Source organism: Gobio gobio, assembly GCF_949357685.1.
Source record: "Gobio gobio genome assembly, chromosome: 23".
Lineage (NCBI taxonomy): Eukaryota > Metazoa > Chordata > Actinopteri > Cypriniformes > Gobionidae > Gobio > Gobio gobio.
The window spans coordinates 19,191,271-19,214,802 of NC_137119.1; the positions used below are offsets into that span (position 1 = coordinate 19,191,271).

The 23,532-nt window shown below is 37.8% G+C and overlaps 1 protein-coding gene across 1 annotated transcript in view; it reads right to left on the reverse strand.

The window, feature by feature from the left end:
* Positions 1-391: 391 nt before the first annotated feature.
* The window catches only part of nphp3 (nephronophthisis 3), a 37,883-nt gene continuing 14,742 nt past the window's right edge, over positions 392-23,532 (reverse strand). Inside the window, exons 13-28 of the mRNA XM_079806139.1 lie at positions 15,929-16,072; positions 15,682-15,779; positions 15,471-15,573; positions 15,308-15,390; positions 9,704-9,842; positions 9,443-9,607; positions 9,121-9,215; positions 7,643-7,765; positions 7,362-7,551; positions 7,039-7,280; positions 5,501-5,576; positions 5,264-5,391; positions 2,745-2,985; positions 2,469-2,594; positions 2,239-2,354; positions 392-1,021 (exon numbers count right to left, since the gene is read on the reverse strand). Of these exons, the coding sequence (XP_079662265.1) occupies positions 856-1,021; positions 2,239-2,354; positions 2,469-2,594; positions 2,745-2,985; positions 5,264-5,391; positions 5,501-5,576; positions 7,039-7,280; positions 7,362-7,551; positions 7,643-7,765; positions 9,121-9,215; positions 9,443-9,607; positions 9,704-9,842; positions 15,308-15,390; positions 15,471-15,573; positions 15,682-15,779; positions 15,929-16,072 (2,235 nt within the window). The 3' untranslated portion in view covers positions 392-855. The remainder of the gene's footprint in view (positions 1,022-2,238; positions 2,355-2,468; positions 2,595-2,744; positions 2,986-5,263; positions 5,392-5,500; positions 5,577-7,038; positions 7,281-7,361; positions 7,552-7,642; positions 7,766-9,120; positions 9,216-9,442; positions 9,608-9,703; positions 9,843-15,307; positions 15,391-15,470; positions 15,574-15,681; positions 15,780-15,928; positions 16,073-23,532) is intronic.

Consider the following 23,532-nt stretch of genomic DNA (forward strand, 5'->3'; position numbering starts at 1 on the left):
ACTGGACATATTTTTATACTAGTCAGTGATAATTGGAAAAAATATATAAATTGTATATCAAGCAGATGAGAAAATGTAAATAATATTATAACAATCAATAATTATGGATGCTTATTACTGTCTTAAGAGAAGAAATCTTGGAATTGGCTCCTATTACTTGCAGATTGCTGCACCTTCACATTTTGTATCTAACCTAACCCTAACCCTAATTTAGAGCAACCACTGACTACCATAGTATTTTTTTCCCTACTATGGTAGTCAATGGTTGCTCTATCTGCTTGGTTACAAACATTCTTCCAAATATCTTCTTTTGTGTTCAGCAGAACAAAGAAACTCATACAGGTTTGGAACAACTTGAGGGTGAGTAAATGATGACAGAATTTTCATTTTTGGGTGAACCATCCCTTTAATTGTGATGCTTTTTCTCGTAATTGCGACTTCATATGTATGTATATCTCCTAAATGTTTTTTATTTTAAAATGTAAAACTGTTTTTTTTCTCTGAGGCAGCATCACCTCAGTGTAACAGCAGTGCACTTGAAATGTCATGGGTATGCTGATGCGATAGAGTGATGTGTCGTTGAAAATCACAGGTATAAAATGTATTTTAGAGAAAGAGCACATTTTATAAACCCAGTGGCAGTGAGCGATACATTTAAAACACTGACGATTTATACTGTAAATTACAGTAGGAATGAGAATCAAGTTGGATCCCAATGCATATTTGATTTTTCCATGTAGACTTCACATGCTTGTGGCATTCAAGCACAGGCCTGAACGTAAGTGTGGCCGATATGGATTCATTAATAGAGGTCAGAGTACACCTTAGTTAAGTGTTGAGGGGTCCGGTCAGATGTCACCTTGAGGCATGAGGAAGGGCGGGGCTTCGCAGGCTAAAGGTGTCGCCGCTAGATGAGTGACGTGAGGGGGCCTTACCACAGACCAGAGACGGCTCTGCCTCCTTTATTTCCATTGCTCGCTTGTACAGTTCAGCAGCCTTCTCGAAATCTCCCTCTTCATAGCTGAAAAAGAGAGTGGTTGATATGTGGTTACTTACTGGTCCAAGTCATGATAGATATTGTGTAGATATAACTATTTACATAAAAATGTAATATGTACAATAAAATTAAATATAAAACTAAATATTTCCAAGGGACGGCATAATGAAAACAGCAAGGGGCCTAATACAGACCCTTGAGGCACTCCATATTTGCAAAGATTACACTCTAAAAAAAGGCTTGTAATCATAGGGGAACCTTTTTTAGTGCTATAAAGCACCAATTTTGGTGCTTCAGTGGTTCTTCAGCGGTTCTTCAGAGGTGCTATATAGTCAAAGAACCGGTGAAGAACCTCTGAAGAACCGGTGAAGAACCGGTGAAGAACCACTGAAGCATCAAAATTGGTGCTATATAGCACTAAAAAAGGTTCCCCTATGATTACGAGCCAAGAACCATTTTTGGTTCCATATAGAACCTTTTTTTTTTTTGAGTGTACAGTCAATTAGGGGAAACTGCGAAAACGTGACTAAATCGAACGATTATCAGTTTGGACTTGATACAGTGTTCCTTACAACTTGCCAAAGATCCAGTGATCCATGGATATTGACATGCAGCCAGGAATCGTGTTTACTGACATTTATATGTGCCTGATTTCGATGCCGGGGAAATACATGAAGCAAATTTGCCTGTGAATGCTTTAAATACAATATAGGTAGGTCTAAATACGGGTGATCATTTATATAAACGTTATATCCTCCAGCCCTAAAAATTATAATTTTTATTAAATTTTAAAATGTATTAAATAAAGTTTATTTAAAAAAATCCAATTATGCAGAATATATGATGGTTAATATTTAATTGAGTTGTCAATACAATATATAATACAATATATAGGGTATGATTTTACCCCAAAATTCAACATATTGACACGCTGCCTGGAGTCCAGTTGTTTCTGTGAATTGCAGCAATCCAGTTGCTACTCTTTTCTGTAGCTTTCGGCAGTCTGTAAAAATATACCTGCAATTTCTTGTCAAATCTATTTATACAGTCAATCTCAAATCTCTCTACTATTTTAGATGTGTTTTGTGTGTTTTTCGCGGCATTCATGCTAAAAACCAATGCTGCCACCTGGTCTTTTTGCCACTCAGTGGGCGTAACCACAGTAACACCGGCCGATGGTGACGTCATGCACATACCCTCTATTCTAATTTATACAGCTGAGCTAAGAAAACATGGCTAACCTGAGTACAGCCAGGTTTTTCAGAGTCTCTCCGACACGAGGGTGCAGTCGGCCAAGACTGTCCTCATATACTTTTAGAGCACGCTCATACAGAGGCAGTGCATCACTGTGCTGCTTCTGCAACATAAACACACATCCCATGAGTCACATCATCAAATAACAGAGTGTTATATACAGAGTGTGGATAGTTTTACAATTCAACAGGTGGCTGAAATCTAAGTTTTTGCTCACCAGTTGGCAGTAGAGCACTGCAAGGTTGACCAAAGCAGTGGCCACACTAGGGTGTTTGGGCCCGAAGCTCTTCTCTCTGATCTCAAGAGCTAGTTCATAAAGAGGAACTGCCTTTTCCAGCTTCCCCTATCACACACAAACACGCACACAGGGTCAGGAATTCATTAACAATATTTAAAAGACAGAACATTGCATAAATAATCTATGAATAATAGCCACTTGATTGCTACGTGTTCTGCAGAGTTGGTGTGTTGTGTCTTTCCAGTGGTTTCTCACCCTGCGTTTGTAGAGCATGGCCAAGTGTTTAAGGGTATAGGCGAGAGATGGGTGATCTGGGGCGAGTGCTCGCTTGCGGATGTCTAGTGCCGTTTCGTACAGCTCCTCGGCATTCTCGTACTCTTTTCTCTCACTGTGGAGCGCGGCCAGGTTGTTCAGAGACTGGGCACAGTCAGGGTGATCTGGCCCCAGCACACGCTGACGCATTTCCAGAGATCGGGTCAAAAACATCTTTGCAGCACTGGATTATAAGAAACCAACATGTTAAAATGCCTATTACATGACTGCAAATGGGAAATGCATATTATAAAATGAAATACTGCAGAACAAGAACAGTATACAAATTCATTTCATAAAACATTTAAGCCTTTCAGAAATAATGGACACACCTTTTTACGTACATTTTAGTCATCTTTTCGCCTCGCTGACCTACAGTACTTGACATTAAATGATTTCCTCAATAGAGATTGAATTGATTGATCATTAGGGCCCGAGCACCGATGGCGTCAGGACCCTATTGTAATTGCTCTTCTCCGAAATGAATAGCATTTTTGAGGGCCTTAACATGCTCGAAAACTCATTAAACTTTACACATGCGTCAGAAGTGGCAAAAATTTACATCTGATTTGGGTTTCAGAATTAGGTGTGGCAAAATAGCTCGAAAGCATACCAAATTTCAATGAAGCGCCCCTCCCGCTACATTTTACGTACAGGTATGAAATTCAGTAGACACATGTAACAGCCCAATACCTGACAAAAAAGTCTCCTGGTGCAAAATCTGAAAACCTACCGGAAGTCGAGTTATTTTTAATTTTCTTAGCAAAATTGTTGCAAATGTTGCCATTTCCAGACGTACTTTAACAAACTCCTCCTAGAGATTTAATCAGATCAACAGCATATTTTGCACAGTCTAATCTAAAGACCTCTGCGATAAATTGCGAAGATCTTGAGTTTTCGCTGAAGGGCGTGTCCGTGGCAGCCTGAAAAAGTCTGATGAAAGTCAGGCATACAATGTCTGATCTGCCCCAAACATCACATGTTTGATAAGAGTCCTGGCCTGAAGACATCGACATGGCAATAATCAGTCATAGTCAAAGCACCACCTGCTGGCAACAGGAAGTGTGGCACATTGAAATGACTTTGCTATTTTTTTGTATATTTACCTGCTTAAATGTATGTCGCCCACTATTCGCTGTTTTCCTGAGGCCACTGGATAGCGGTGGCCCCGGGTGCGAGGGCCCTTTCATCGCTGCTTGCAGCTTTAATTCATTATATTATTAATTTCAGAGTTTTGGTGTTGAGTATTGAAACTGAATCTCACATAACCTCCTAATACTCCAAGAATGGTATGTCATGCTGTGATAAGTCTATGATCAGATGACTTTTACACAGCATTTGTGAGTTCTACACTGCAACTGTGCTTTGTACTAAGAGCTTTTTGTGAACAGTCTTCAGGACAATCAAAATGACAATGTCTTACAATTGGTTTTCAGGTGAGGATAATGGTCAACCAAAAGACCAAGTCATTGCTTGTGAATGATTTTTCACCCAGACGTAAATTAACAAGGGTTGCAAGCCATTCGGACCAATCTGTTCTGTGCAAGTGTACAGAAAATGGTAACAGTGAAAGTGAGGAAACCCTTGAGGTTCTGAATTTTTTGGAGATAATGGGCAAACCAATGCACATCACAGGTTTGCTATATATGATGTCATCTCAAAGTTCTACAGTGTAGGGATTTGAATTGAGTCTCCAGTGTGGGAGGCGGGTGAGGATGGGGACGCCATGCAGATGCTAAAGACCGAAGCCTGTAGCGTCAGTCGCTAGCACACCTCTTGAGATCAGGGGAGTGAGGTTTACATGCACAGCTCTTACTGGCCTACGTCCATTACACTCACCCCCCTAACCTAAACCACGGCACTAAATGTAACTGGACCTACTCTAACCGCTCCAAGCGGGTTTCGAACTGGGTCAAGGCACCAAAATCAGTATGTTTTGGGAAAGTTTCTTGGTCAGAGCTAGAGCTCGACCAAATCGATTTTCCACTATATTTAGTAGTGAAGAAATTTCACGAGTGGACTTATTGCACAGGTGGCAACCTATCACGGTACAACGCTTGAATTCACTGAGCTCCAGAGAGTGACCTATTCTTTCACAAATGTTTGTAGAAGGAGTCTGCATGCCTAGGTGCTTGATTTGATATACCTTTGGCCATGGAAGTGATTGGAACACTTGAATTCAATGATTTGGAGAGGGTGTCCCAATACTTTTGGCAATATAGTGTATTTGTGATGGCTACTGACATTTTGGTATCATGAAAACACCCCAAGTGTGTACAATCATTTTTAGTGAAAAATGATTTTACACTAAAATATTTTTCCAAGAAGTAGTTATTTGGATATTTTCCCCATTTTCCATGACTGAAAAGCTGAATTTCAAAATTCCAGGTTTTCCAGGATGTGTGGGAACCCTATGGCCTTTATCGTATGTACTGGTCTGTATGAAATAATGATTTACTCACTCCAGGTTGTTCTGTAGGTAATAAAGCACTCCAAGCTCATTTAGAGTCTTGGCACTATCTGCTGAGTCTTTTCCAAGAGTCAGTTCCTCTAACTGTAGTGCCCGTCGCTTCAAAAGTGCGAAACCAAACTAGAGAGAGAACACACAAATACAGTATGAGAACAACTGTTTTTCACTTCTCCGAATTCACACTCCATTGAGTGTGACAATGTGCCTACATGTTACTAACTTTACTCACCATGTGGCCCTTCTGTCGTGCTGTCTTCTGTCTGATCTTGACTGATCTCTTTCTCAACTTCTCAGCCTGCTCATATCTAGATCAAATTAAAACAGAATTTGTTTTGCATAATGTATATGATGTCAACATAATGTATTGTACTGTGTTTTACTTATTCATGAACAAAGGGTCTAAACCTTGGTTCCAAACCATAGAGAGCCGACTAGTTTTTCTACAGAAAAGATTGTCAGGTATTAAAATTATGCTGCCTTTAAAGATGCCTCATTTTAGCTAAAATTGAATGCAGCATCGTGTATCAAATATGCATTTAAGACAATCCCAGAATGCACTGCAAGGAAATAAAAGAACATTTTAAAATATACAGTTTGGGGTCAGTAAGTTTTTTTTTTTTTTACAAAAGAGATTAATACTTTTGTTCAGCAATGACGCATTAAATTGATCAAAAGTGAAAGTAAAGACATTCATAATGTTAAAAAAATCTATGTAAAATAATTGCTGTTCTTTTGAGTTTTCTATTCATCAGAATTGAAAAAATTTATCAGATTTTACACAAATATATTAAGCAGGAAAACATTTTCCACTTGTTTTTTTTTTTTTAGAATGATTTCAGAAGGATCATTTGACACTGAAGAAATAACTGCTGACAATTCTGCTTTTCCATTTGAATAAATTACATTTACAATTACATTTTAAATATGATTTTTACAAAATATTATATTGTGCTAGTTTTTGCCCTTGGTGAGCATAATCTTGACCCTAAATGTTCTCTTTCAAAAGAAAACTACCAATAAAACACAGTTCTATGTATTTACAAATGAAATATTTCATGTATTTCATGTGCTTATTTGACTGTTAGCTTTGCAACTTTTGACAAATTATTTTGTCAGTTACTTGTGATTGTGTATAATTTCTCTATCAATAAATATATAATATACAAATAACAATTTCTAGTTAATGGAATATTTTACAGCTGAGGATAACTAGAACAGTTTATATTCACTATTTTTAAGATTTCAAGACCTGAAAATCACACTTAAAAAATGTCCTGATATTTCCAAATTTACTAGGTTTCCATAGTTCTTGAACTGATTTGCTGTTTCAGTTTAGTCATCTGTGCTGCTGTCTCAGAAGTAGTTCCCTACATAGACACAGAGGCTGCTCACTAGATTTTGGAACAAAGACACTGTAATATCTGCACACAGGAGTATGAATATGAAATTAAAGGTGCAGTAAGCGATTTCTGAGAAACGCTGTTGAAAGTAGATCAGACCGAGCACCTCAACACACTTGTGGCCAATCAGCAATAGGGGACGTATACACTCATGGTGGAGGAGAGAGAGTGAGCAAAAGGGAGATTTGAAGAAAGACTGAAGAAAGAGAGATGCCTTAGAGACATTACAAAAGAGAAAATGTCAGAGGAATATCATTGGGAAAAAAAGAAGGGTTATGATAAAATCATGAATTATGATAAAATATCAAGTGTTCAATTATGATTCTCAGAAACCGCTTCCTGCACCTTACAGAAAAAAGTTCTGTACTTGTTTTGTTTCTGGTAGAGGAGCGAGAGCGAGTCAAGTTCTCTTGCGACGGTGCTGTGTTCGGGGCCATAAGCGTTTTCACAAATCTCCATAGCTTGTTTGTAGAACTGCTCTGCGTTTCCAAATTTCCTCCAATGAACGTAAACCCCTGCCAGCTGGTGTAGGGACTGAGCCACACTTGGGTGGTCCGGGTCCAGAGCAGTTTCACGGATCTCTAAGGAGCGCTGCAAGGGGGCCACCGCCTTAAAAACAACACATTCACATCATTTACACATGCTTTAAAATTAAATACAGATGATCATCAGTCTTTTTGTCTGAATCACCTGGCTGAGCAGTCCCAGGTCTTTGAGGAAACGGCCCAGCGTCTCGTACAAGTTGGCCAGACGGCTCATGCTCTGCTCACTCTCACAGGTCTTCTCAAACTCCTTCAATGAGTCGAAATACTCCGTCGCCATGGAGCACTTATCCTTACCAACAAACTGCCAGTAGGCCAGCAGCTCTGAGAAATGACCCCTAAAAACACACATCAGATAGACATTATTTCAGACACATTTACATACATACAGAAGAATATATAGAGCAGGAACATGAGAATAGAATGTACCTCTTGTAGAGGTTTTGGGACACAAACAGGTTAAGCAGACTCATCTGAAGTTTACTTCGATCTTCCTGCTGCTGCAGTAACCATGGCAACTCATCAGCCACCCTCCATGTCACTCTGTCTTGCCTGAACCATCAAAAATGATTCAACAAAACAATACAACATGGCAGCTATTTGTAGATAATGGCTTTGTTCTTAGACAATATCAGGCATTTGATAGGAAAAAACCCCCCACAGAAAATCCCCTATTCAAAATATGTGGGTCAATGACATGACATGTATTTTTTGTGTCCGAATTCATTATTTTCTTAAAACGAATTTTAATAAATACATGTCATATATCAAATAGATCTACAATATTTCCTTTATAAGAAACCCTTTGAATTATTTTTTTTATTAAATTGACTTTTTGAGTTGTGGTGTTTAAAAGACCAAAAATGTCAGGTGGTGTGACCGTCCGAACGTACAAACAGAAAACAAAACAATAAAAAGGTTAATTTTCTCTGTAAAATTCTAAATCAAATTTGGTTTGCATGATTATATGTTAAATTCCTTATAAATGAGGGAAATATTTCTATTTAAAAACTATTCTATTACTTTAAAAACTTTTGTCCGAAAAATGTACTTCTCCAAATGTCAGGGGGGAGGGCGACCAACATAAAAATGCAATTTTATGCAATGTTACTTTAAGAAAACCATGTGTCAGCATAAGACATCACACAGAAGACCCCAGAGGACCCCTTTGCTGCAGTAACAATGTTAGTCACCCTCCCATAAATATTAGATAATTTGACATTTTTGAGTGTTGATGAGGTTGATTCAACTTATCATGTCAGGTGGTATGACCCCTGGAAAACTTTGAATATGTGTTGTTTTTATAAAAAAGTGTATTTGCTTAAAAAAAATCATGTATAGCCTTGAGCATATGGTCAAACATGTGTATAGGTGTCTAAGTTAATGCCTGTTAGATTTGAATTGAGTTTGAATTGTCAGGTGGTGCGACCAGCAAATGTACATTTAAAACTATCAATTCCCACTGCAATTGCAAAATGAAGTAAGAAATATAACTGTAAACCGTAATATAATGTATACAAATAATTTTTACAGTTTTACAAACAAAACATAAAAACTCCTTATGGAAAATTGGGTGTTTGAACACATAGAAAAGTGTCAGTTTTATGAATTGGACTAAAAGGGCAATACATAAAGAAATTGAAAGGGAATTGTAAGTGAATATATGGTCGCACCACCTGACATTTTCTGGGTTAATGCTGCCTTAAAAGCTGTAAAACCAATGTGAATCAACACCATACATGTTTTTGGACATAAAAATGCATTTGAAAGTTTTGCTTAAAATTATAATTTTTTTATCTTGAAAACACTTAATCATGAGGTGCTCACATGTAAATAAACATGGTAACATTTATTTGAAGGGGGGAAAAAAAGACATCCCTGCAATACACATAAAGAGATGTTCTTACTCCAGCTGTTGACTAAAGAACTGGATGATTTTCTCTCTGTAGGATCCACAGCATTTGCCTCCATCCAGAAACTCTTGGTTGACCGCTTCACATGCCTGAAAAGGATACACGGTTACACATACACCAGCACAAAGCAGGTGTAAAACATTTTTTTTTTTTTTTTCTGTTTTAGTTATTTCTCTGTTAATGAGATGTGAAAGTGAGATTTGCACCCAAGAAAGATCACAGTATTTACTCACAGAAACCTTAAAGGGCGTCTTGCCGAATATAGCTAAATTGCGAGGAAACTCTTTGTACAGTTAGATCAGAGACATATACACACCTGTGAGTGCTGAAAGCGAATGAGGCCACAGGCGTAAGTAATGATGAGGAGTCTCTCCAGACTGTAGAGTAGTGAGGTGAGAGCGGGAAAACTGAGGTCTGGGAACAGCTCCAAAGCCTCTGATTCGCTGATGCCGTTGTGACTGGCACATACCAGGCACAATAACTGCATAAGGAGAAATACAAATTAATAATAGAAAATGGTTAATTGTGCACTGAAGTGGTTTTTGAGTGATTCTCTGCTTCAAGATGGACAGTTCACCTCTTTCATGATGTGTTTTTCCTGATCTGTGCTGAGTGAGTCTAGCGCCAACTTCAGCCCCAGTCTGTATAGTGATACTGTATCTTGACACAACGCACACTGTTGTAGAGTCCTGTCCAAGGTCCAGGAGGATCTGGAGCTGACAGATTAAACTTAAATATTTATTTTTTGTCATACACAGAGACAAAGCGTGTTCTAGTGAGAGACCGATTAAGAGTGTGGAGTGGAATTTGATTATTTGAAGATTACTGTAAGCCAATAATCATGCCTACCTTATCACTTAGTAGATTTGTCCAAACGGACACTTCTGTTGATAGGTTTGTCATTGGATAATGCACATTTTCTGTTCTCCAATTTTTAATCATTTAAAAGAGTTATCATTTCGTATAATTATCAATTATATTTTCCCATTTCATATTTTATAATAAATGTTCATAAATGTTTTTCTTTGTGTAATGTAATTTATTTATTAACAAGACGGGCTCCATTTCAAAATCTACCGATAGCCTTGTCATTGGACAATGCACATTTTCTGTTGTCCAATATTTTTTTTTTGTTATATATTTTTATTATATTTTTTTTCCTCACAGCCTAAAGTTAAATATTTATAAATATACTCACACTCACTGTATATAGACATGCAAAAACAGATACACATAAACAGAACTGCACACACACAGAGCCATAAATAGTGCTGTCAAATCAATTAATCGTGATTAATCACATCCAAAATAAAAGTTTGTGTTTACATAATATATGTGTGTGTGTATTGTGTATAATTATTATGTATATTGTCAAGTTGACCCTAAATGACCAAAAATTTGCAAATTTGAATTCCTCTGATAAATTCCCGGAAACAAGATCTCTCCTAAATGATTTGAATATAATAACAAAAGTGCCAAATAAAACTGAAATTTTTATGGAGATTTTGTTTTTGAACGACTCAAGGAACACGCCAGGCACCTCCGGAAAGCAGAAAAGAAAGAGAAAAGCAACCCTCCCAGTGGAGGGCTGATCTGGAGGGGCAAGCAGATGATAAGAGTCATCAGACAAATGGAAAAGTTGAATAAAAAATGTATGAATGACGTTAGGAGGTATATGTTGGAAAGTCAATTTGAATGCTCCAATTGTGAAGAGAAGTTTGAATTTCTTGAAACAGAATAATTCAAACTTGCCTTGCAACAAAGTTTGCATTTTAGATGTGAGTGTGGTTTTCTTATTTTCTTGTTTAGAAGTGTTAATGAGCTAAACATGTTTTCTTTTTTTCTTGCTGATTTTGAAACATGACATCTTTAAAAGGGGAAGTTCAAACTGACTAAGCTATAATAAAAGTTGTGTGGTTTTGACGGGGGCTTTAAGCCTTCAAGTGTCCGCTGCAAAGAAAGACAAAAGAAATGTATGTGTGCTTGTAGCAAAAGTTGTAACAGGGTTGCCAAAATGCCAACTCTCACACATTTGGCGTAAGACACACGCTTTCAGGCTCTGTCTCACGGTCTCACTTTGCCCAACTTAATCTCACGCCAAATTGCCAAACCTGCTTTTTATATTAAACAAAGTCTAAGCTTTTAAAAAAAAATTACGTTTTAATGCGAAATTCAAACAAATAGCGTTTTGGCGCTAATGTGGCATAACAGTTAAAGGGATAGTTCACCCAAAAATGAAAATTAGCCCATGATTTACTCACCCTCAAGTCATCCTAGGTGTATATGACATTCTTCTTTCAGACGAGTTATATTACAAAAGTTCAGGCTAATCCAAGCATTAGAATTGGATTTATAGTTGCTCTGTTTTTGAAGTCCATAAAAAGTGCATCTGCCCATCAAATAACGTGCTCCAAGCGGCTCTGGGGTGTTAATAAAGGCCTTCTGAAGCGAATCGATGCGTTTGTGTAAGAAAAATATCCATATTTAAAAATGTATAAAGTAAACTTTCGGCAGACCGCCTTCCCTGTTTAATAAATGAAAAAAAAAAATGAAATTTGAAAATTGTTGAAGCCGCGTGGTGCACGTTATTTTATGGGCAGATGCACTTTTTATGGACTTCAAAAACAAAGCAACTATAAATCCAATTCTAATGCTTGGATTAGCCTGGACTGTTGTAATATAACTCAGATTTTATTCGTCTGAAAGAAGAATGTCATATACACCTAGGATGACTTGAGGGTGAGTAAATGATGGGGTTACTTTCATTTTTGGGTGAACTATCCCTTTAAAGCCAGAGGTGTTGAAAAACGGAGTTGCAACATGCTTTCATCTCCCGGCGGCGCGCGCGGTCACATGGCTCATGAGCTCTCAATACTTCTAGCGCTGTGTCAATACATTTGAATGGCTTAAGCGGATACACAACAGCTTCACTATACAGGTATTTGCAGCAAGTTTTGGTAAACAGTACAGCATTGTGTGCATTGATTACTACGTCAAACATATTTACAGGATCGTTTTATAATGGCGAGTGATGGAGATGCAACATTGTTAACATTAATGTTAATGTTTTTCTTGTATTTAGCCCTCAGGTATTCCTTACTAATTCACATTCATACTCATTGATGGTCAAATGTGACCATACACCTTAACTATTTTTCAATTAAATAAATTGTTCAATTATATTTTAGTTAAATAATATTGAATATTTTGGGGAGATCTTTTGGTACTAAATACTATTTGTGCAATAATTGTCAATTAATGACCACTTCAAATATTTTTCTTCTAATATTTTTTCTTATTTATATTACAATTAGTGTAGTAATTAAGTTTAAAATATAGAATTCCAATTCAAAGAGGCAAATTAGAGTCATTTTGTGGCTAGAAAAATAATAATTTTCATTTGTAATGCCATTACCCAGTAGGTGCCTTTATGGCTCTTTAATCAATATACATGCATCTAATCTAGTTGCTCCAAAAAGTATTGCAGTTTTGCATTTTAATAAATATTTAGATATGATCAAAAACTAGATTTCTTTAAATGTCAAATTTTAAAACGTTAATACCTTACATCCTAATATTTTTAATGATCAGGGGCGTCGGACTGGGGGTAAAACCAGTACTGATTACCAGGTTCCCAAGGGCAGAGAGGGCCCTTGAAAAGTCTGGGATATATTTTAATATGGAACATGGGGGCCCATCAGGACTGCCTATGCATAGGGCCCGGGATTTTGTGCTAAGCCCCCGTTAATGATACCTATATAAGCACACACAAGTGAATATTAATGAATGCGAGCACATAATTTAACCCAAGAAACATTTAAAATAGTGCTAAAATAGTGCTACAGCAAACTTATTTTTCCTTATATGTACAGTAGGCTATATACATATGAATTGATACTGAATCAAGATCGAAATCGATATCACGGCCCTCAGGAAAAAAAAAAATTCTCACTCCAACCTGAACTTAAAAGTTGGCAACCCTGGTTGTAATTGCTTGAGTCCAAGGCAAGTAGCTTACCTTATAAGGAATTACAATATGATGATGACCGTCATAACTTCTTAAGGCCACGCACCAAGATATGTGAAGACTTACAGGTTATGTTATTTTTGCCTATTGAATTATTGTTTTTGTATTATTCTGAAACTTTTTAAAGTAAAAACAGAAACCATTCTGTGGTTATTCGTATAAACTTTTAAATTAAGTGATTTTTTCCTAGAAATATCTTCATTGGTTGTAGTTTAGATATTTATATTAGCAACCTGCCAAGTGCACTCGAACTTGAGATTGAGCTGGTTTAAGGACACTGCCGAGGGCCCTGAAGCAACACCTGACATCTTTAACCTAGAGGTGAGAACAATTTATGATTGTTATAGGTTATGGAGATGTTTATGATTTTTTAGGATGTTACAGCGGTATAAAAAAACACAACAATATTTAAATACACACATAGTCATGTTTATATTTAAGAAATATTTGCATGTATATATTGTATAATATATATAATATATATATCAAACTGTTAAAGAAAACATGTTAAGCACATATACATACACTCACCTAAAGGATTATTAGGAACACCATACTAATACTGTGTTTGACCCCCTTTCGCCTTCAGAACTGCCTTAATTCTACATGGTATTGATTCAACAAGGTGCTGAAAGCATTCTTTAGAAATGTTGGCCCATATTGATAGGATAGCATCTTGCAGTTGATGGAGATTTGTGGGATGCACATCCAGGGCACAAAGCTCCCGTTCCACCACATCCCTAAGATGCTCTATTGGGTTGAGATCTGGTGACTGTGGGGGCCATTTTAGTACAGTGAACTCATTGTCATGTTCAAAAAAACAATTTGAAATGATTCGAGCATGGTGCATTATCCTGCTGGAAGTAGCCATCAGAAGATGGGTACATGGTGGTCATAAAGGTATGGACATGGTCAGAAACAATGCTCAGGTAGGCTGTGGCATTTAAACGATGCCCCATTGGCACTAAGGGGCCTAAAGTGTGCCAAGAAAACATCCCCCACACCATTACACCACCACCAGCAGCCTGCACAGTGGTAAAGCATGATGGATCCATGTTCTCATTCTGTTTATGCCAAATTCTGACTCTACCATCTGAATGTCTCAACAGAAATCTAGACTCATCAGACTCATATCTTTTTCCTATTTGTAGTGGAGATGAGTGGTACCCGGTGGGGTCTTCTGCTGTTGTAGCCCATCTGCCTCAAGGTTGTGCGTGTTGTGGCTTCACAAATGCTTTGCTGCATACCTCGGTTGTAACGAGCGGTAATTTCAGTCAAAGTTGCTCTTCTATCAGTTTGAATCAGTCGACCCATTCTCCTCTGACCTCTAGCATCAACAAGGCATTTTCACCCACAGGACTGCCGCATACAGGATGTTTTTCCCTTTTCACACCATTCTTTGCAAACCCTAGAAAATGGTTGTGCGTGAAAATCCCAGTAACTGAGCAGATTGTGAAATACTCAGACCGGCCCGTCTGGCACCAACAACCATGCCACGCTCAAAATTGCTTAAATCACCTTTCTTTCCCATTCTGACATTCAGTTTGGAGTTCAAGAAATTGTCTTGACCAGGACCACACCCCTAAATGCATTGAAGCAACTGCCATGTGATTGGTTGATTAGATAATTGCATTAATGAGAAATTGAACAGGTGTTCCTAATAATCCTTTAGGTGAGTAATATATATATATATATATATATATATATATATATATATATATATATATATATATATATATATATATATATATATATATATATATATATATATATATATATATATATATATATATATATATATATATATATATATATATATATATATATATATATATATATATATATATATATATATATATATATATATATATATATATATATATATATAAATGTAACATTTTTCTTAAATACTGTATATACATGCATGTATGTGTATTTATATATAGATAATTATTATACAAAGTACACAAACATTCTATAAACACAAACTTTTATTTTGGAATGCGATTAATCGCGATTAATCAATTTGACAGCACACAAAAAACAAACAAAAAACAAGAAATATATTAGACAGAGATTAACAAACACTAGATAAGTAGACAGAGATTTGCTAGATTCACAAACACTCGCTCACTCATACATACATCTACTTACTGGGTAATGAGTCTGGCTAGTAGAGAGATATAGAGTGCATTGCATGTTGCAGCTGAACGGCAGTGTCTCTCCAACTTTTTTTCCTGTTTGACAGCAGTACAGACAAATACTTAAACTCCACATACATAAACACAGATGAACACAGGCTGACACTGATATATACCTGATCTTTGGAGAGTTTGACATCAGTGTTCACACACTCCGTACTGGTGACACTCTTCACCTCTCTAGGATTGAGTGGGTCCAGGTGCAGTGTGGGCCACAATCTAAAATAGTTTAGTATGCTTGGTGATTGTCTACCTGTATATATTATTGTATACATGCATAATATCTGAAATCAAATTAGTCATTATGTGTGTTTGTGCATTACAAACCTCCATGCCTGTGGGCAGGTCTCCACATTAACTGACACCAGAACTCTCACATTAGCAGGAAGAGGATCAATCAGCCACTTCATGTGCCGCTCGGCATTCTGGGAAGTACAAAAATAACGAACTGAATCATGCTGAAGGACATTATTAGATATGGTTGTTTAGTTTCTTTAGCAGCAGAGATCTCTAAACATGAGCACAGACAAACACACCACAGCTCAATGAGGAAGGTAATTTGAGGAAACGTTACCTGTATTTGGTCAATGGAGTCAATGATGATTATAATGTTGCCATGGTGACGTGCGGAAAGTCTCTCTAGCCAGCGTGGGAACTCCTCGAGGATCTTAGAAGGGTCCATTGAGAGGCCGGAGATAGACCAGAAATGCTGGAGCAGCTACAGGGATGATTGAGAAAAAAAATTGGTTCAGAGTAAAGTTTTAGGTTCAGTTTACTTGCTTGAATTGTGTGTCTATAAAACACTTTATGTAACATTCACCTATAGACCAATTTACAGCCTACGTCACACTGATGTCACGCAGGTTCAACTGCGCATGTCGGTTGCAAAAGACGATCTGGAAAGTGTTATAATGTATGAAACACATTGGTTTAAATCGTGCTTTAGGCTATACATATAATAACAGTTGAATGATTTCAGCAAATAAGCAGTTAAATTTGATTAAATGCTTGATTAAATTGCTGACACAATGAAAATAATGACAATTTGAAAGAAACTTGAGAAAGTTTAAGATAAAATTGAAAGCTACACTGTGTAACTTTTTTAGTTTATTCTTAGCTAAAAACACTTAGTTCTTTCAAAAATATATGTGCGCATTAATGTATATTTACATTCACATGATCAAATTCTGAAGAAACATTCAGCTAAACATCATTTACATGATTCGACAGAAGTTGCCCTTTTGAAGTAATGTGCAGACTGTGACTTGTTGGGGAGCTCACCTGAATTTCTAGATCTACAGGCCCCCAATATGCTTCAAGCAAAATTGAAGAACGAACTAGTGTGATGTAATTTCAAACAAAACCAGAAAAGTTTGTTTGGTGCTCGTTTCGGGGCCTAAACAGCTGGTCAAAGCGAACATTCTGGAAAAGTTTGATTCGGCTGGTAAACACATTCGTCTTCTTTAACGTGGAAATCTTCTCAGAGTAAAAACATGAACACACTGGATAGTCACTTCTTAGTAAAAACTGAAGATGTCATGTTTAATACCGTAACTGCTTGCTTTTAAACAATCTATTGAATAAAGTGCTGTATAAATAAACATGACGTGACTTAACTGCTGACTTGCAGACCTTGTAAAAACATATCCACATTGCTATGATTAGATGCTTTCTTAACTACTGTTTTCTCATAGACATTTATAATATTACAAAAGATTGTTTCAAATAAATGTTTTTATTTTGAACTTTATATTCATTTAAGAATCATTAAAAAATATTCTTCAAAAACACAAGACAGTTCCAAGCTTGACATATTACTGAAATATTGAAAGTTTATCGTAGCATTTCTTTAACAAATGCTTACCTTAAAGGAATAGTTCACTTTTAAATAAACTTTTGCTGATAATTTACTCACCCCCATGTCATCCAAGATGTCCATGTCTTTCTTTCATCAGTCGAAAAGAAATTAAGGTTTTTGATGAAAACATTCCAGGATTTTTCTCCATATAATGGACTTCAATGGGCTCCAAACGGTTCAAGGTCCAAATGACAGTTTCATGGCAGCTTCAAAGGGCTTTAAACGATACCAGACGAATAAGGGTCTTATCTAACGGAACGATCAGTTTCTTATTTATGCTCTTATTTTACCTCTTATCAGACGAACGTGATCGTCAAAATAAGAGCACGGTCATAGATGTACATGTAGATGCCTCATTAGCGCTTGCACGGATCAGTAGAATGAAGCATCTACGATCGATATATCTATGACCACCCTCGTATTTTGACCTCACTTAGCGGAAGTTATGGCTGAGCTCAGAGATGATCACGCTCGTCTGATAGGAGGCAAAATAATAGCATAAATACTGCTCGGTTTCTCACAGAAACTGATCGTTTCGCTAGATAAGACCCTTATTCATCATCTGGTATCGTTTAAAGTCAGCATGAAGCGGAAGTTGAGATCGTCTTTTTCTCCGTATTGTGACGTATATCCGAGTGAAACGGCTTCTGAAATTAGAAAAAATGTAGGGCGAGGCTTGATTTCGTCCTTCTGGAATTGATTGGATCGTTGGAAGTTGGGCGTTGCAAACAAAATGGAGGCAGATTTGAAGTTTGCACTCAGTTGTGGAGAAAAACTCGATCTATCTCTTAAATAAATGTATTTTCTCTCTAAATCTTTGATGAAACTCGCGTATGTCCAAAACGCTTACTTTTCAGGAAGTGAAAAAAACACCGTATTTCAAAAGCAGTTGAATGTAGCGTTGTCATACTTGGTACGGCATCTTTACATGTAACCATATTCTTGCTAGTGTAATGATATAATCCACATTTGACCAAAATTGAGTTTAAATGGACATACGTGCATATTTTACAGTAACGGTGGTCGATACGCGTTCTTCCGATCATTAAAGGGATGGTAAACCACGATTTCACTATTCTAACTTTAGCTAGCGTGTAATGTTGCTGCTTGAGCATAAACAACATCTGCAAAGTTACAACGTTCAAAGTTTAAAGCAAAGGGAGATACTTTTAAAGAAATCAATTTCTAAGGACTACAGCAAACGGCCAGTAGGCGACTTCACACATTCCTCCAGGGTTGGTGACATCACCAGGCTCAATATTTACATAAACCCCTTTGACGAGAATAGTAAATAAGGGGGGGTGAGGCCATTTTGTATCGCGGCGCTGTTGTGGTATAATTAGGCTAGAGTGGTGTTGCTGCAATGCAGACGAAACGCTGTTATTTTCATCCGGATTGCAGGTCTGGGGTACTTGCTTTGTTCAGCCTTCCTTGCGGGACGGGGGTAGCCTGGCTCCGCCCTCCTACGTACTTCCGCTCAATTTTCATTTTCCTTCAGTACTACGTCTGGGACTGCGGTGTATGCTTAGGTTTTCCCCCGAACAATTTTTTACCGGTCCAATCAGCGAACAGAGGGAGTGGCTGAGAGCGATGACGTTGATGTCGTGCGCTAGTTTGAGTTGTAGTTCAGTAATGGCGGCAGTGAAAGATGCGAGTGTGTGGCAGCGCTGACGAATGTCCAGAAGTTAAAACCGGAGAGTGGCGAGGTGGACGAGCGAGCGACACCGGTGTGCGTGATTGAGACGCACCGGTCTCGAGTCCTCTCATGAGGGAGCACGGAGGCATATAAGGACGAGCGACACCGGTGAAGGACGAGAGAGGACCAGGCCTGGATTTTAAGTTGTGTTTTGTTATGTTTGTGCGCAGCAGTCGTCCGTGAGGACTTTTACTTTCATTTTGTGTTTATTATTTGATTAAAAGTTGTTAAACGTTCGCCGGTTCCCGCCTCCTTCTTCCCTGAATAAACGAACTCCCGTTACACGGAGCAAGAACAATCACTGCTGTACTGCTGATGTTGTGGTCCAGGAAAAGTCTTTTCCAGCTCGCTCCGTTAGTGGTGAAGGAGTTGGCTGAAGCCGTCCGTCTCCCACCACCCGCGAGAAAAACCCAGGCTGAATTCAGGGTTCCTACACAATTTTCATTTCAAAATTCCATAATTTTCCAGACTCGAATTTCCAGACTTCCTACAGATTTTTCCGACCATATTTAACTTGTTCTGATAAAATGTTTTCAAATTCAACTGCTAACAAGTGTTACATTCTAAAGATTTAGTATTGGCGTTTTTGCCTTTTATTAGGATAGGAAAGTAGCTAGACAGGAAGTAAGGTGGGAGAGAGAGGGGGGCGGGATTGGGAAAAGTCCATGAGGCAGGACTCGAACTCGGGCTCCCGAAGCACAACAGCACTACATGGCGACGCACTTACCCACAATGCTATCGGCGCCGACAAGTATGTTACACTCTGAGTCAAAACCTCTATGTAGGCTATCTAATATTTAGAAATCCTATATTAAAATATTGCCTTTTGTGACCTTAACGATCAAAATGCTAAATCAGTCACAATTTTTTTAAAGGGTTATTAATTTACCCAAAAATTTTATTTCTATCATAATTTACTTACCCTCATGTCATTCTAAACTAATAAGACTTTTGTTAATCTTGGAAATCTTGGACACATGAAGATATTTAAAGGATTAGTTCACCTCAAAATGAAAATGTCCTTATCATTTACTCACCCCAATGCCATCCAAAATGGCAACCAACTCAGTTTGTTGCTCAAAACCTTAATTTATCTTTCACTGAAGAAAGTAAGTCATGGATATCTTGGATGGCATAGAGGTGAGTAAATGATTAGGACATTTTCATTTTGGGGTGAACAAGTCCTTTAATAAAGGGACTGAAATCTCTCAGATTTAAAATATTAAAAATGTTAATATAATAAAGTCTTATGGTTTTGAAAGACATGGGGGTGAATAAATTACACATTTTCATTTTGGGTGTACTATTCCTTTAAGGACTCCACTATCGACTCTGTTTTATCCTCAAACCCAACTTGCTTTCTCAAACTACAAAGTGCTGCGTTAACCACTGTTGAACTGAGAAAAGGAAGGAACACACAGGCCTGACCTTTACTGCCATAGCTAGGCTACAAGTTATTCATTCATTGAAAAAAACGATTGTGTATATATTTATTATATACATTTAGAAATTCTTAATTTTATATTTAGAAAATGAAATAGGGACAATAGTCTGGAAACATAAATATTTTTCCATACTCTGATTTATTTTTTCCATACTTTTCCAGACCTGGAAATTACTCAAATCAAATTCCATACTTTTCCATACTTTTCCAAACCCCGTAGGAACCCTGTGAATTATCGACTGCTTTTGACAAACACCAAGGTCGTGAGGTAATGTAATTGCTGTCCGAATCCACATCTCTGAGTTTTCAAGAATATATCACTTCAAAACTCACTGTTTATATCCTTTATAGACCCTTTCAGAGCACTGTGCGGTTGCGTGAGCTGTAGAGACTTGCATTTCTTTAAATACTGGCACGTGTTTACAAGAGCAAAATATTTCACCACCGCTCAAAAAATAAAAGAAGAAAAGCACGTAAACATTTGAATTGGGCTGTTATTCAAGGCAGCATTTATTCTTATCATACTAAGCATATGACATTTTATTGACAGCATACAATCATGTTATGATTGCACGAGATATGCACCACGAGAGCAGCGCGTTCCGATCACAAAACTCTCCTCTCCACCGTGAATAAATCACAATCCGAATGCACAAGGTTTTATCACTGATACTGAGGTGGTGTGCTCAGTTAACGTGAGAAAGGCGAACGAACGGCGTGTGACATACGTCATGACCAAACGTTAGTGATTGGTTAGGCAGAGGAACAGGCGCGCGCAGGGCTCCCGCTGCACATCTCACGGAGGAAAACTTCCACAAACTTCACGAGTTCAATGCAGGATTCGCACAACGTCAGCTGCGTGAGACAAACACGGCCAGTGTGAATCATGCACGACGGGCTCGCGGCTCCCACTGCACATTTCACGGAGGAAAACTTCCACAAACTTCGCGAGTTCAGTACAGGATATGCACAACGGCTTGTCCTGAAAGCTGGATTTACAAACAGAAGCTGTTTACGGGCCACAACCTGTAAGCCTGATTTATTTTTCATCGATGTGTTTTCCAGTAATACATTAATTATACGTTGTAGCAAGGAAGTAAACAGATGACAACGCTGTTCTGCAAACCAGTCTGTTAAATGCTCATTCATACTTAACGTTATCCGACGAACACCTAACGTTACAAACACTAACTTTAAAATCTCAACAGCGAACTTGGCATTAGTGTAAATTATTCTTTGATTAGAGCTTATGTATTGTTTATCTTCAGGCATGCTAAACATGGTTCTGTGTGTGATTTGGCTAACTTACTAGTAAAGCCAGTGTTTAGTGTTCGTTTTGGGTTAATAGTTCTTGCGACAGATATTTGGCTATCGTTCTAAAAATCCAAAAGTAACAGTGCCATTCAGTAGCGATCACTATAGATCCGCAGTCTTTACTCTTGAGGACTGAACAGGTTCTGCTCGATCATCTTCACTAAAATGTTGTGGGTCTGATTCGGGCTCAGATTGGTATGGTTTTATTGACGCCATTGTTTCTAATACTGACCAAAGCACAGCCTCCAGGTAAGGGGCGTGGCGTTTCCGACAAACGTGCACTGCGGTTAGCGAATCACAACACACTGGGCCAGCTAACCAATCTGAGCCCATTGCGTATTTTTGAGGGACTGGCTTCATAGAACCTGGAAAGCATCAGACCGTTATACAAGGAGGGACAGAGCAGTGTAGAATAAAGGTCAAATATATGAAAAATAATGCTTTTTTTTTTTTAAACGAAGCATGAACACATGTTACAATGCACCCCACAAACACTAAAGAATGTGTTTTACCACCCCTTTAATTAGAATGGCCAAGTCGCGTTTCATATTGACAGAGGAATACGTGCTGGACATTCTCAGCCTCTGGCAAGCGGTGATAGCAGTATGAGTGAGGCATGTTCTAGTGACAATCATGACAATAGCATTACAGGCTATAATTTGATCAGTTTGACTAAGAAAAAAAAGGCTGAATCTTATCAATGAGACTGAGTTTATTTACATACTAGCAAGCAAACTAATCTGTGAAGAACTAGATTAGAACTAAACTGTGGAGAGGTTCAATGTCGTACTTTCGGCTATCCAGTGCTGAGCTTCGATGAAACAACTTCACGAGACCGGCGAGATGCTTCCACAGGGCGGGAGATACACGGTGTGATTGACAGCTTTGACACCAAATGGATATACGTGAAAATCAGATGACATGATTTCACAACTTTTCATTGGCCATTTAGATATGTGAAGCATACTGTATACGGAAATGAACCTGGACATTCAATCCGTCGAAAAATCTCAAAATCGGCAAAATGGACATACGTGGTTTTCATCGGACAGCGACGATATGTTACTGAGCATATTTCCTCACTTTTTGCTGGTTTATGCTACAGATTTCACTTATTTTAAGCCTTTTATGGCTTTATTTCTGTAAAACTTTTTTCTCAGCTCTCCCTTATAAGGGGGGCACGCCGTAAGCGCGTTCACAAACGCTGCATTCCTAAGTGCGAGCCATCACGACAAGCTGTTCGTCCGACTATATTGAGTAATTTTTACATAAAAAAAGCTTTTATTTCTCATATATTTCTCTCTTTTTGCCTCAAGTCCTTCTTGAAGAAGCTATTGTGTACACCGAGAATAATGCACCTAACCACCATGCTACGATCAGTGACAAGTTTCTGAGAGGCGGTGCAGAAACGAGACGGGGCGATAACCCCGGCCTCGCGCCATAGCACATGACCGGGAGAGAAGAGAGGTTGTTTCCATGGGGGAGGGAAAGTTAACATGTTTGATTTTTTTTTAATAATGAAATGCACAGATAAATCAGTTATAGTAAACACTACAATATTAAATATAAAAATACGAAATGTAAAATTTGATTTCATACCGCCTTTAAAGCCCTTTGAAGCTGTACTGAAACTGTCATTTGGACCTTGAACCGTTTGGAGCCCATTGAAGTCCATTATATGGAGAAAAATCCTGGAATGTTTTCATCAAAAACCTTAATTTATTTTCAACTGCAGAAAGAAAGACATGGACATCTTGGATGACATGGGGGTGAGTAAATTGTCAGCTAAAGTTTATCTAAAAGTGAACTAATCCTTTAATAGGGGTGGGCGATATGACCAACATTTTATATCACAATAAATTATAG